This window comes from Triplophysa rosa, linkage group LG8 (assembly GCF_024868665.1).
Source record: "Triplophysa rosa linkage group LG8, Trosa_1v2, whole genome shotgun sequence".
Lineage (NCBI taxonomy): Eukaryota > Metazoa > Chordata > Actinopteri > Cypriniformes > Nemacheilidae > Triplophysa > Triplophysa rosa.
In genome coordinates, this window is record NC_079897.1 from 19,531,323 (window position 1) to 19,547,435 (window position 16,113).

At 39.7% G+C, this 16,113-nt stretch overlaps 1 protein-coding gene across 1 annotated transcript in view; it reads left to right on the forward strand.

The window, feature by feature from the left end:
• The first annotated feature begins 6,552 nt into the window (after nt 1–6,552).
• The window catches only part of kcnn3 (potassium intermediate/small conductance calcium-activated channel, subfamily N, member 3), a 46,981-nt gene continuing 37,420 nt past the window's right edge, over nt 6,553–16,113 (forward strand). The window contains 2 exon segments of the mRNA XM_057340002.1: nt 6,553–7,052; nt 7,689–8,741. Of these exon segments, the coding sequence (XP_057195985.1) occupies nt 7,728–8,741 (1,014 nt within the window). The 5' untranslated portion in view covers nt 6,553–7,052; nt 7,689–7,727.

Genomic DNA, 16,113 nt, shown 5'->3' on the forward strand with positions numbered 1-16,113 from the left:
AGTGAGAGAGATATATCAACCTCTAAGGGCTTTCCCTTCTAACTTCCGCCTACACACCAACTGTCGCGGCACAAGTGTTATTACTGTATTTAGAAATCTGTGGCTTACATAATGAGGTTATACTGTGATGCTATTCAAAGTGCACGAAAACCATGTCGTTTCTTTCATTAATTAATCACATTTTAAATGAGAATGCGTCTTGTTGTGTAGGTCAATGAAAACCCCTGGACTTTGTTACATAAATGCTTAGAAACAGGACTGACGGTGCCATGTGTAAATGGACGCATTGACTGCAGTAGACAATGTGTGTGCAATAAAACAGAATATGTGGGTAAATGTGACCCGTAGGCTCAATCTAGACACAAGGGAACGAATGAAAGAAGGTACACGATAAAAAACGGAAAAGTTTTTCCTTTGCATTTTTTAAAAGGTTCACGTACACATGAAAACGAATAAAAACGATGTATTGTGCATGCCAGGCCAGTGGATGGCGCTATAAAGAAACCCATACATGCTTGCGCACATCCGCATACACTGTTTTAATCTAAAAGCGCTTTTAATACACTTTGTCGGCGTGTATGTGTGTTTATAGTAGTGTGCATATAAATACTATGTCTCCGCTGGTTGTAGTGGTGCAGTAAATATAATGTTTGCTGGATAAATTATAATAAGTATGTCACGCGGCACAAACATGCAGCTTGGAGGCCGCCATTATTGTTTGGAGTGTATACTATACTCACGCATGCATACGGACTGAACGCGTAATACGCATGCGCATGACGTCATCGTTTTTGGAAAACGCCGCCTTCAGAATTTACACTTTACACGGAAACGACAATGCCGTCGTTTTCAAAAACTTGCCCTTTGAGACCCGTTTTCAAAATGTTGCGTTTTCGTGTAAATGAACAGCCAAAACGCAAAAAAAGTTTTCCGTTTTTAGTTGAAAATGGTCTCGTGTAAACGGCCTTAATGACGGTTTAAAGGAAAAGGTGAATGTGGGAATATAGGGAGAGACGAAATGGAGAGGTGAGGAGAAGGTGAGAGTTCAAGGAAGGAATGATGGACTGGTATTTATGTAGTAATCTGTTTATAGCAGGCAAACCCTGACCTCTTTGCCTTTAGTTAGGGAATTCTCCAGGGGCTGCAGGTGGCATGTGTGTAATGAGAACACTTCAAAGGTCGAGCAGATGAAATGTCCTTGCAGTGAATTGTCTAAGGGGTCTTTAGGTAATGGTTTTATTTCTTATTCTTTCAGGGTGACTGGAGTTGACAGGCTTTAAATGTTATTATGGGTGGCAGTGAGTTGACTTTAATTGTTTATGTTTACTTCTGTTTGCTTAAGGACTGTGTTTTGATTTGCCTTTCATATTTCAGTCTGTATACATAATTGAAACCCAATAATGAGTTTAATGTCCTTTTAATCATCACATCAACAGACAGAGGAAGAATTATTTAGAATGTGATTATATATATATATATATATATATATTTGCATTGGTTAGTGACATCTCTAGACATTTTAAGCTTATCGTATTATTCTCACTTGAAGTGTGTCATATCAAAATCATATGCAGTCTGCATGAACATTTAAAATTTGAATTTGAACTTCCAAAGACAAATTTCAATATTTTAATTTAAATGATAATCTAGCAATTATGGTTACACAATATATCAAAATGATCAAAATATCGCACATGTGCATATTGCAATGGTTTAAACTAAATAATTGAAAGAAATATATCAAAATGATCAAAATATCGCACATGTGCATATTGCAATGGTTTAAACTAAATAATTGAAAGAAATCCAAAACTTACATTTACTTGAGAAGAAAATAGTCAAGCTAAAATATCTGTCACCAGTCAATTCAGTAGTCAAATCTGTCAAAACTTAATTCAAGAAATTTAAAGGGATAGTTGAAAATTCTGTTGTCATTTACTCCGCCTCAGATTGTTCCAAACCTGTATAAATTTCTTTGTTCTGCTAAACATAGTAACCAAACAGATCTCATCCCCCATTGACTCCCATAGTACTTAGTTTCCCTACTATGGCAGTAAATGGGGGATGAGATCTGTTCGGAGGCTGAGTAAATGATGACAGTTTTAATTTTTGGGTGAACTATCCCTTTAATTATACTTTTTCAGAAAAAATATATTTAATATCTTATGTCATTTTGCTTGTAAAGTAAATGTATCTTGCTTTTAGAAACTTTTAAACATTTGTACTGGAAAACAAGATAAAAATAGTAATATTTGTTTTATGCAGTCCAATGATTCCCTTCAGGTTAGAACAGTAGGGGAATGTAGACTGAACAGAACATTTGGGCGAGACCGGGTGATATGGTGTAGAGTGTAATATAGCACCAGTATCGAACCATTAATGGACAGAGATATTGTCCGAGTGTGTTTGTCAGACAGAGAGAATGATAGTGAACAAAATGTGTGTCGTCGTTGTGTTGCTTTTGCTCCTAGGTTGTCGATGTGGATTTCTGGAAAGGGAATACGCAACGTGTGTGTTCATAGTTTAATGGGATCTAAGGCAAAGCATTTGACATAGTGCCAGACCGTCACTGTGGCACCCCCCCTCTCTCTTTCTGTCTGTCTGTTTGTGTCCATCTGTCTCTCTCTCTATCTCTCTCTCTCTCTCTCTCTCTCTCTCTCTCTCTCTCTCTCTCTCTGTTCCTCGGCCCTCCATCATTAACACTCTTAACTGTCTGTCATTCACTTTCCTTATTGTCTTCCATTTTCTTATTATTCTTCATTTTATTTCTTGCTTCCTCCAACTCCTATACTCTCACCCCTTTTATGTGGCTCTCATTGTACTCTCAAGTTTCTCGGTCAGTCGCACTAACGCTTTTGCTCATTACCCTCAGACAAGACAGTGCGGGTGAATGTGAAAGCCTGTGTGAGAGGATGAATCGAGTGGACCGGTGAAAGAATTTACAGTGGTAAATTTAAGCCAGAAACATTGTACTCATATTTGATTTAATAAAACATCAATATTATCATTAATCCTATTTGTCTGAATGTCATTTTTTTAAATCAACTTTTATGCATGCTTGCTTCATATAAATGTGTTTGAGTCCGCAGCTAGCAGAATAGTCCAGGCAATATTGCTAAAAGTGCGATTGAAATGTATTGAATGAAATGGAATGGAATTGAATGATGGGTTTTAACTCGATTAGTAACCTGGCGCTCACTTTGATGTAGTTGCATCAGAGAAGTACTGATCATTTTAAAACACTGCATGAGGGTAGCATGTCCACTGAGTCATAGAGGTCACAGAGTTTTACCATTGCCTCCCACTGACTTCGAGAACAAAGTGCGTTTGTGTGTTTAGGATGGACAGATGATGCATAGCTGAAGTGTAGTATTGCTGAGTTCACATTTGCAGTAAATAAAGTGGGTTTGTTTTCTCATCGCTGCCCACTGAGTGATGTTATTCCACTATTGATTAGCATTGATGGTTCTGTGTGCAAGTTAGTTGGTCCAGGTGGAAATGGGAATTTTATGGCCCACGTGGACGCAGCATCCCCTTCACAAACACTCGTGAATCAAATGTGCTGGGCCTACGCATCTGTTAGTGAGAGGTGCAATTTAAAATAAGAATGAGATCAAGGAACAGTAAAGATCTCATTCTCTCTGGTCAATGCAGACTTTATGGTATTTAGAGAAAATGGTGGCGTTAGTGTGGTTACTGTTTTGTCATACACTGTTAAAATAAGGAGCTACAAACGGTTCTTCACAGTGTGTGTGTTCTAGCATTTGTCATTGTCTCCTAATGTAATACACAATTTCAGAGGTGTCCTTTAGGAATGAGGCTGACCTTTTCTCCTCACAAAAGGAACAAAAGAACTTGTTTGGTGTCGCTATCTCCCTATCTCAGTGTTGCCCATAACCTTCACTGCCAGAAAGACTGAAAGCAACATAACACATTTCACCCTTTTTTAAAAGATTTGCTTCTCCATGGTCTTCAGTATGTAATGTCTCTGTTTCTACTGGTTCTGCGTCTCCTGTTAAACTCCCCAAATTACATCATAAAAGTATTCCCTTAATGTTTACATGTATTTCTGTAACTTTAACTATCATATGAGGTATCATTTGAAAGCTTAGAGTCTCTAGTTTCTGGAAAAGTGCACCATTTTGGCATTTATCGTACATAAAATCCCTATGTCATAGCCCCTTTAAAATCATGTAAGTCATAACGCTCAAATATGTCCAACATGGTCAAGTTATATATCAAATGAAAGCTCTTATTCTACAGCATATAGATCTCCAGTTGGATTTATTGATATTTTTTACCACAGATCGAATGCAAGTCGAATGAATTATGATGTATGAAATTGATATTTGTAAACAAACAACACATCCATTTGAATATCTAAGCTAATAACTGCATCCCACCATTACACTTAGCCACAAATGCTACATAATCTGTTTCATTAGGTTGTTTTCTACAAAATAAGTCCATTCCTACCTCTTTTCGTTGTTTTAAAAGTTAAATATCCGCTTCCAATGTCAATGACTTTTTTTTCAATGACTTGAAAATTGTCTTCATTTACTCACCCTTGAGTTGTTCCAAACCTGAATAAATTTCTTTGTTCTGATGAACTCGGAGAAAGATATTTGGATGAACGCTTGTAACCAAACAACAACCAAACACCGTTGGCCACCATAGTAGGAAAAATTGCTTTATAAATTTCTTTGTTCTGCTGAACACAAAAGAAGATATTTTGAAGAATGTAGAGAAGCAAACCGCTCTGTGGCTCTTTTGACTACTATGGTACAAACCAAAGATGTCACTTTATGTGTGAAATGTGCCTAGCGTTTGAAGGCCATCGTTTCATGGACAAAAGATAGAAATCCTCATTTTGAGGTTCACATCAGCTATTTGTTTATAAAGCTGTTTTATACACAATAATGAACATCTCTCATTGTCGCTTGTCATTGCTCACTTCTTTGTTCTTCAGTTGTAACTGGACAGCTATGCCCCATGCAGTCACCTTTGACCTTTCCATAGGGTGGGTGGGTGGGGGAGTATACAGTAGTTGCTGGTTTTCTGCTGCCCCTTAGCTATAACTCTCAACTATCTGTCTTTTCTTGCTTAATGCTTCTTGTTCTGTCTCTCCCTTTGATATTTTGTCATTCCATTTCTCATTTAATCGTATGTCAGGTCTTTGATCCTCTCACTTTCCGCTCTGTGCTTTTGTTTTAATATATCTGGATTGACTGCTGGGGAACTAACCCTCTGCTGTGCCCTTAGATTATATTATACCGAGAATATGTCTGGATACACATATACATACATGGACATGTGACCCTCATCATCTCCATGACTACTGTGTAGATGATGACTGTGCTTGTTGTCGATGATGTCACAGGGAAACGTATGGCTTGTGCTGTAACAGCCCCTAAATCCGGGGAAATAATCACCAGGTGACATAAATGTGTAATTTATTCATACCTGTCATATAAAATCTCTGTCCACGCTAATGGAGCGTCATCCTTCTATATCCGGTTTAAGGGGCCGGCAGCCAGCGAGAAATGTAGGATTTAACGTGGTCATTACCAGAACGAGAACATAATGACATGATGGAGAGGAAGCTGTTGCCATGAGATAGCAAAGAGATGAGACATTTTTACCTGGAAACTCAATTAAGCAGTTTCATTTCACGTTTTTTTTTCAGACAACCTTCATACCATGCATTTGTGAAGGTTAGCGGTATCTGCTTAATAGGTGACTGTGGTTTTATTTTTTCCCCAGATTATCATAAAAACAGCGGATGCAAACGTTGTCATTTGAAGTTTTGTCAGCAAGCATATCTTAAAAAATACAAACTTGTCAAATTTCTTTTACATTGGTATCGACAGACGTGTCTGCACGGTGACAGGTGTCGGTTCCAGAGACAAAGGGACACTTATGCCTGCTTGCTGGCTGTACCACCTGTTGATGGGACTTTGATGGGTTAGGACGGCTGTCTGTTTAGGTTTCATCTATGCTGAAATTGACAAATGATGTCATGAACTAAACCACAGTGCAGACTGCGGGGTTATTGCTTAAATCTCATGTGTTCAAGAGAAGCAAAGGCCTTGTAAGGGGTGATCCTACATACAAAACACAATGGTTATGATTTTAGACCATAAATCACTGTTTTTTTCCCCAGAAACTGATATTTTAAGGGCGTATGGATTACATCTATACAGCGATAATCTTGCTAAATGTTTATGTTACAAATTACTTGATAAATCTTTATTTTATCTTAACACAACAGTTTATTATATTTTATTATCATTTTTATATTCGTATAATTAAAATAGTTTTCTTTTATTATCTCTTATTATTATTGTTTAATTTAATTTTAATTTATTTTTGAAGAGTCTTTGTGGCTGGAAAGTAGGAAAAAAGAGCGGCAGGTGGTTTAACTAAATTTTATTTTATCTGTAGTTTAATCATATCTTATTTATTTTGTTCTGCGATGTTTGGCCAATGAAAGGAGCAGAGAGGAGGGACCAGGGCGGAGAGACGGAGCCCAAAAGAGAAGTTGAGAGGGAGAGGAGAGAGAATGAGAGACGTGCTGTCAGAATGAGAGCTAGAGGATATGCATCCATTTCTAGACATAATGTCAGGCTAATGTTAGTTTTTACCTTTACTCATCCACATATGCCTATGTTAGATCGATGTTTTTCATAGAGCCCCGATTACGCTTTGCGAAGTTATAAACGCAACGAGTGGATATATCTTCTAAAATATTCAGCGGCGTTAAAAAACATCTTTTCCCGAATTTTAGGTTCCTCATTTATTGTGATCATTGTGCAGATGGTGAACGCAACAGTCGCTTTCGTGAACCCGGGAGGCTTTTTCAGTAAATAAACGGGATCGTTTACTTCTGTAATTCGAAACCTTCAATCTGGAATCAAAGCTTGTCGGCAACGATGCGAAGAAGAAATGATGGCAAGACTGTGACAACATGAAAAAGAAAAAGTGTGAAGGAATATTTTCCCACCGCTTTTGAAGTCGCCGTATGAGCGCGGAGATTGACTGACAGACGGGAGGTAAGTGACAGAAAGATGCCTTTTAAAAAAACGTGCCGGTGGGAATTAGGCTACATTCAAAGTGATGTATTATAAGTGTAACCGTTTATTGTAAATTTATTTTATTGATTTCGCCTATTTCGTTATTTTTAATTTTGGGCGCAATAAAAATGCTCACCAATGTCTTCAATAGTTCAATAGTGTAGGGATATAATATATTGAGTCTTGTATTTGTCACAGGTCGGCCCAGAGGCCATAATTTAACCATTGCAAGTTTTTCAATAATCCAGACACTCTTGGTTGCATTTGTGTGACAGATATTGCTGGAAGGAGAGAGAGAGAGGAGAGGAGGGGGTGTCAGAGAAAGAGGAAAAGAGAAGGCGAGAGAGAGCGCTTAGAACGATAAATAGAGTGTGGATGCACCTCTGGAGCACAAATCCATACATTGAAACTCTTAACTTGTTGATAGTGAATGCTTTCAGTCTTTCTGTTAATAAAGGGGGAGTCCCCATCCTACAGACATTTCAGCCTCCTCTAGGTTCTGTAATAGAGATAAAACCATCTGTCTTTCTCTCTCTCTCTCTCTCTCTCTCTCTCTCTCTCTCTCTCTCTCTCTCTCTCTCTCTCTCTCTCTCTCTCTCTCCTCCTAAACTCCAGAGTTGAGGAGCAGAGCACAAACAAAACTGCCAGGTTGCCATGGATCCCCCTCCCTCTCTGAGTCTGGCCCTCCTCAGTGGGAACGAGGACGAAGAGCAACATCCGCCCCTCCCCACAGGTGGTATCTCCCACACCTCCCTCTCTGGCAACTATCCTGGGGCCAACCATTCTAATCACACAGGAGGCAACAGCAGCCTGGAGCGTCTCAACGGCACTCCTTCGCCCACCACGCCGAACCTTCCACCCGCGTCACTGCCCAAGCTACCCCTGTCCACAACTCCCCAGCTGTCCACGCCAATACCCAACGCGCTCCACCCCACCAGCACGCCCCTTTCCTCCTGCCTCGGTAGCCAACATAGTCTGAGCGGGGAGACCTCGCCCGTCTACAACGCGCTGTTTTACTCCTCTCATTCGCCCTCCACAGAGAGAGAAAGGGAACGGGAGAGAGGGTGTAAGCATAGGCAAGCCAGCCCCCTGGTGCACAGGCGGGACAGCAACCCCTTTACAGAGATCGCCATGAGCTCGTGCAAGTACAGCGGTGGCGTGATGAAACCGCTGAGCCGCCTTAGCGCCTCCCGCAGGAACCTCATCGAGTCGGACAGCGGCAGTGATAGCAAGGAGGGCGGGGCGAGCACCGGCCCAGGTGCGGCACCCTCCTCTCAGCATAGCCAATCACAATCCCAGAACCCGCCAGAGATTGTTATCTCCTCGAAAGAGGATCCACCTTAAGGGCACTCTTATGAACTTGAGGCCTCTGCCAATCAAATGTCCATCTATCACCAGAACCACGCCCTCTCTGAGAGCAGGGGCATGTTGGGTGGCATGACAGCGGGTGGGACCAATGGAAGGAGGGGTGGTGCTGCTGGAGGGGTGGGGAGGACCGCTTCCAAAGCTTCTAAACGTAAGAATCAAAACATCGGCTACAAACTGGGCCACAGGAGGGCGCTGTTCGAAAAGAGGAAGAGACTTAGTGACTATGCCCTCATATTCGGCATGTTTGGCATTGTTGTTATGGTGATTGAGACCGAGCTGTCCTGGGGTGTCTACACTAAGGTGAGGCATTCACTGGAATTCATTAACCAGGACTTGAGTGTGTTTAGTAGATGAAATAGCATGTCCGGCAAGACGATTCTAGAATAAGGGTAAAACTTATAGAAAAGAAAGCAGCCGTGAGCAAGTTACTCAATCATAATGACAGGGACAAGTTAAAAACAAGGACAGATGTTTGTGAACCAAACAAAAATCTAATTCATAAAGGCCATTTGAACTAAAAGAGGAAATAATACAATCTTTTTGCGATCGTGTTAAAGCATCTGTTCAGACGCACCTCATCGGAGCATCTTATAATTGGCATCACAGGCATCTATCAAAGCAAGCTCTGTTATTCGGAAAGTTCAAGACCATCTCACTTTACACAAGCAAAGTTAGAGCATTTTGAAAATCCGAACCCAGTTCTAAAAGTGCTTTGGCATTTCGTTTCGCCGCAGAAGACAGTAGCCACACATTTGTGTGTCAGGGTATGACCGTGCATGTTTTAAATAGTTCATGCCTATCTTAGTGTACAAACATACACGTGCATTAGGAGTTCAAAGTTAGTAATGCTGCTGTGGTCAATAGCAGCATATCTTGTAAGGAGAGACAGAGCGTATCAGATAGCTGTTTGCAGAAAAACAGTTTTAGACAGCTGACTGGGAGATCCTAAAACATACTGTAGAGGCATAAAAGCGATGGTTTTGTGAAAGCAATGTTTAAGGGTAAGAGTTCACCAGATTATTATTTAGACTCGAGCAGTAGTTCTTCACGACTGTAATAACACACATTTTTGTATAAAATATTTAACACAAATGCGAGCGGCACACATCAGAATGCCTTGTAGGGATGGACGGGCCCGATACTAAGCTCAATGTACTCGTCCACGTAAAAATACACAGATACAGAAGGCCGATACCTCATGTGACATAACTGACTGAAACTTGTGCTTTGAAAGTTTGTGACCTCTTGCAGCTTTTTGCATATTACACCAAACAGAGGGTTTCTCGCTTAAACATACAGAAAAGTCGAGACTTGCTGCTAACTTGAACTAAGGGCCTGGTTAAATTTGTCTATGGTAGACAGTTTGTTTAAATAGTTTGGGGTGAATGTATGTGTTTAACCTTCCCTAAAACTCCATGTTGCTAATATATGTTGTCTTTAGTGATAAATGCCAAGCCTCAGTTTTGCTCTACGTAAGGATCAAACTCATAACCTTCAGATAGTTGGGTGAGAACACATGATCATAGTTAACGTAACTATTATCACATTGATTCTACATAATGTAACTCAATATCTAGTTTCTTTAATATGAATTTCAAACTAGAAGCATGTTAGATAAAGGCAAACATTATAGCGCAGTGACTGATTCATGAGCTTTATACTTTAAAAGTGGCTGAATGATTGAATGTAACTGACGCATCATGTCAAGGTGAAAAATTTCTAGAGAAACTGTTTGCTATAGCCTGGGCCTCAAACAGAAGATGCATTGAATGAAGTCATTATCAATTGATTTTGCTTTGGTGTCACTTGCCTAATCTTTGCTAGGGAGAAACTTGTTTGTGCTGTTTAGGTTTCATCTATGCTGAAAGCAATTGTGCTGTTCAAAACCCTGCGAGCTGCCTACGGAGGCAGCATTTTAAGGCATCATAAACATGCTCCTCTCATTCCGTGTTATGGAAAAAAAAGGTGGGCATCTTAATTATGCTCCAAGTACCCATTTTTAGCCAAATTATAAGGTAGCAATACATGTTTTCTTTGTAGAAAGGACAATCCCATTTCGAAGAGGCAAAAATATAAATAAATGTATTGAATGGTTTAAAAATAGTTAATAAAAAAACATATACAGTATGAAAATGCAGGGCGGTATTTGTATAGTACATAGTTGCTGCCATTCATACTGGTAATGATATGGCGCCATGATCTTATTCATGACAGTGACCATTGGCCACAGAAAGTGGGCGTGTCTAGTGACACGACAAGTTGATAATTGCTCAACTTTATGCAAATGAGCCATTTTCGGGGCATAGGGGTGTCACAATAAGCAATACTGACAATAAGTTTGATTTTATTAATTCATATTAATTAATATTAATTTGTTAAAGGTGTCATGAACTGGCCCTTTTTATTGTTTTATACTGTTGTCTGAGGTCTACTTGTGATGTTCGTGTGGTTTTTACATTCAAAAACATCAAATTCAATAAGTAATAGGCTATTTTCTACCCGGGCTTTGAGGCCGGCTAGACAAACGCTCGGTGTTAATGGGTGTGCCGCATTGGAGACTTGGAAGTAAACACCCACTGCCATGATTGGATAGCAGTTTGCATAGTAAACTTAGTTGGAGCCTTCTGTGAATTTCGTTAGACAAGTAACGTTAGGTTACACATTATCAGCACATATCAAGTGATCTCTAACAAAGCAACAGTGACGCATCGTACATATATTTTTACTCACATAAGATTATTGCGCCATTCCTGTCGGATCCAATATTGACGGCACAGCACTGCTTTTTAATCTAGTCTCTCCGCAAATCCAGCGTCAATCTGTGCCTTGTTCACAAAGGAATCCGCAGTGAAATGAAGCGAACAAACGCTCAAAGTTTTACCCACGTGAGGTAATGGCGGAATCCGAAAGAAGGTTATGCAGTGACTGTGTTCTTCCACAACCAGGCACTGCACAATATTTTGCCACCTTTAATGGCATGTTTATTGCTTGCTCGGGTTCCGCGCCACTTGTGTTACTTCAGTACTGTCATGCGCAAACCAGTGGGTGGGGCTACAGAAGTAGTCGTTGATATTCTTCTGTGGAGGCAGTGTTCAACCTATAGATAGGTGCATTCCAGGACCTGGCGTTCGCTGGGCCTGGTGTCAATAAAAGTTGTCATTTCAGTAACAAGTGCGCTTGAATACGATTACCTCTTATATAACAAAAGCTCAGGTTAAAATTGATGTCTTAATTCATGACACCTTTAATACTACACATATAATAATATCATAAATCATTCAGCGCCAGAATCTGATTGACACCCCGACATACTATGGTGGTATTTCATCCATTTAACACTTTGCCTAAAAGGGATGGGTCACTGAAAAATGTAAATCCTGTAATACTCACCCTCATGTCATTCCACAACTTTAAGACCTTCATTCATTTTCAGAACACAATTAAAATATTTTCGATTAATTCTGAGCAAGGTGTCAGTCTTCAATGCCTGTGAAGCAGACTCTGGAGCCAGCATTGTACGTCAGCACTACACGCATGCACCATGTGATCTCCTGAATGTGCATTGGAGACTGACACGGAAGATATGAAATTGTTGTGTAAAGCTGTTATTTTTTTTGTGCACAAAAAGGTTACTCGTTGCTTTATAAAATGAAGGTTAAACCACTGTAGTCACATGGACTATTTGAATAATTTCTTTACTAACTTTCTGCACCTTAAGTGAAGTGTGGTTGTTGCATTGCTGTCTATGGGGGGGTCAGAAATCCAAAGGTGAGCGAAAGTCTTATGTTTTTGTGGAACGACATGAGGGTGAGTAAATAATGACAGAACTATGCCTTTAAGAGTCAGAATGGTCACAGACTCGCCATCTATCTCATATTTTGAGGGTGATTTATTCGCCGAAATAAAAGCTCAATTTAACCGGAAGCACTATTTTAAAAAATAAAATCTCATAGATATTGTGTTAGTATTGTTATCGTTAAATTATTTTGCTGTGTAGGGATAATCTAGCAGCGGCATGTAAAATCTGTCACGTATCAGATGGTGTTTAAAATGCTACCTAGGCGGTGAGACAGCTCACTTGGTTTTGGAACAGAACTGGTGTCTAGTGTGTATATGAGCCCGGGCGGGTTTGTGTGAGGTTTCTTCTACCTGGCACTGTTCTGAATGGATCTGTCTCGGCGTGTGTTCTGGAAAGCACTTTGTACATGGGCTCATTGTACTTGTTCCACATGTGGTTGTGATGAGGCAGGCATACAGGAAATTTGCTCCGTCTCTATCGCTTTTTCGTTGCCTGTTTTCCCTCTGTGTCTCTCTCCTTTTATTTCTCTTCTCTTTCTGTCTCACCCGCTCACTTTTCCTTGTTTTTTCGTTCTTATTTTCTTTCTCTCGCTCACTGTCTCTCAGAATCTTCTCAGAAGGTTGCTTTCCTCTTGTCTCCTGATAATTATTCTTGGTCTGGGTCTCTTTCATACTCGCTATCCTTAGTTATCTCTCTCTCTTTCTCTCTCATTTTAGTGGGCGGTGAACGGGGGAGTGTTATTGGAGAGGGAGAAAAAAGCGAGTGAGTGTTAGGAGAGAAGAAATGAAAGGCTGTAATAAAATCTCTTTATTTGAGATAGAAAACGGGTGAGTGAGTCAAGTTTGCACATGAATAATGGCCATGCTGATTGTATACCATTATAAAACAGCACAATAGATGCCTGTGCTGCATCGCCCCTCAGAGCAATTAAAGGGCTTTTCTCTCAGTGCATTACTGCTAAATGTCTGTGAGAGATACCTGAGAATGCTTTCCACAAGCTAAACATCCTCCAAACTGTATGACTTTTGCTAGACGGATCTAATGGAGATTTGCCACATCTTGTGAAAACTCCAGACAAAAGAGGTTTCTATATTGTAATGAATGATTAACATAAGTGAAGTCAGATGGAATGATTATGGCATATTGTCGGACAGCCCTTTGAGTGATTGCCTGTATTGATTATTAAAAATCACCTTTGCACACCATCAAGCTTCTATTGAAGGCTTTGCCACACCACTTGAGCTCTGTGTGTGTGACAGCTGTTTTTGAAAGGATAAAGCCAGCAGGGGATTCTTTAATGAGACACAATCACGTCCAAAACATTTTCCTCTCTTTTCGGTAGCCGTGTGTGTGTGTCTGTGTCCATTCAAGCAAAAATGCAGCTTGGGGATATGAAGATGATGATGGTTATATAGCTGGTTAGGTGTGTAAATTGTGTGGGTTGGTCTGGATATAAATATGTATATGTAAAAATATGCAGGGACCAAAAATATCTTTGTGCCACACATGCCATGTACCAGCCAAAAAAATTGCATTGTGACAAACGCTTTGTGTATGTTGGTGACAAGCATCAAACCATTGTGTCAATGGATGTACAAGATAAGGCAGCCACTGTCTCTTAGTGAAATGCCACCTGACATGTTGACACATTGTGAGTTTGGAATTGTTTCTGCATTAGGGTCACCAATAAAAAAAAGAGAAACAGAGATAGAAGTAAAAAAATCTTCTCAACATCCTATAAACCTCAGATGACACATTTTCTACAGGCGGCATGTGAGTTGTAATAGATATTTAAAGTAGACAGTTTGTATGACTTTGATTTGAATTTAATGTCAAGAATGCACTGACGACGAATTCCATTTATTTACTTGCCAAAACAATTTTCACTTGCGTTTTGGGCTTGGCGAATGTTTAAAGGGATAGTTCAACCCCAAAATTTTTCTTTCTTCTGCAAACACAAAAGAAGATTTTTCAAACAATGTTGATAACCGAACAACATCAAAACCCATGGACATGTATGGACAGAAAACCAATGCAAGTGAATGGGTCCCATCATTTTTTGGTAACCAGCATTCTTCAAAATATCTTCTTTTGTGTTCTGCAGGAGTAAAAGTCATACAGGTCTGAAATGACAAGAGGATGAATAAATGATGGCAGAATTTATTTTTTTGGGTGTACTGTCACTTTAATTTTCCCCTACACATACGTATGACTGATGATTGTGTTCATATTAAATGTGGTGAATAGTGTGTAGGTGTGTGTGCTACCCTTTCTCAGTCGATCTCTGGTTCATTCACACTACACATCATTTCCTTTCAAAATAGACAGGTAAAAGAAACAGACAGAATGTGAGAGAATTGGGAAAAACAGAATAATAGAGTGCGGGGTGAAATAGGAGCCAGTGTTGCGCTTTGTTTGTGGTGTTTGTTCAAATATTGGACTTTCAAGCTGCCTATTTGTTTGCTATCTGAGCATTCCATGAACAGTAAGATATTGAACTATAAAATAATTCTGAGGTGCTAAAAAGTATGAGACCGTAGTGTATTTTTAAATTTTTGTAGTTTAATGTGCAGTTGTTTTTCATTTGAAGAACTGGCATCCACAACTTGTGAATAATGATTTTTGTTCCAAAGAGCATCTGTACTTTAATAGAAAAACTTTTAACACTTAAATGATTAGTGACCTACAAAACAGAAACTTGAATATTTCTTATTCAAATAATTTATATATTTTATTCAAGAGAATACAGATACAGTGGAGCAGCATTACATCCAAACACATGCCATTCAACAGCTCTAAATACAAAAACCAAAAGCTTTTGTTAAATCAATACTTAATTTTCACATAGTCCTCACACTGTCACAGCTTTCCTGGGGTCTGTCTTGGCTCTGACATTAGTACATTGACAGAAGCCTGCGGATTCCTGTGTTGGTCAGCCTGTTGCCTGTGCATGAGGTCATGGGATGCTGTGAGTCTGTGCGAGTGTGCCACGTTTTGCTTATATGTTATATGGACCAGCCATGAGGAATGCGGCTTAATAAACATACACAATTTATTGTATAATATTAAAACAAATACGTGAATGTGTATTTGTACAGGGTAAAAAGAGTGTAAAAAAGGTTAGTTGTGAGGTTTAGATTTTAGGTTAGGTGTAGGAAAGAAGCACAATAGAAGTCAATAAAAAACATAATAGAAAAGCAAATATGTTTGTGTGTGTGAAGTCTGCTGAGTCATCATGTAAAGCCCCTAATCCCACTCCTGTCACACTAACGCTCTTTACTGCTCTCCCACAGGGGCAATAATCATCAGTACATACACAGAAGAGATGGACGAGCCTGAGGAAGGGTCAGTGAAGGAGAGAGAGGGAGAGAGCTAGGGCAACAGTACATTGAATTAAATGGACCCTCAAATGACCATTAGTGCTAGGCTTAATGTACGCGCTGTGAATCACTGTGTGTTCATAAATGTGACAGGGCGCCATTTCATTTTTTCCTTTGGCCCCTGAGTGTGTAAATGGGTTTTCAGGGGTGTAATGGTGTTTCAGCGTGTAATCAAGTGTCAGTCTGTGTGTAATAGGGCTTGTGTGTGTGTGTCAGGTGTAGCCTCTAGTTGTGGGTCCCCACAAGGATAATAAAACCTGAGACCCACCAAAGTCTGTTTACAGATGTTGTGTCACTTGGCGGCCATGTTTGCAATGCCTCCGGGCAGCTATTTCAGTCATAGCATGACCACAGTCCTATCTAGTTGAATGGGGGAAACAGATATTTCTCAAATCACTCAAAAATCACAATTACATAGCATGTTTCCGACCAACAATTAAACTTAACGTCAACTGTACCATAACTTTTATTTACTAAGATAATTTCCTTTCAC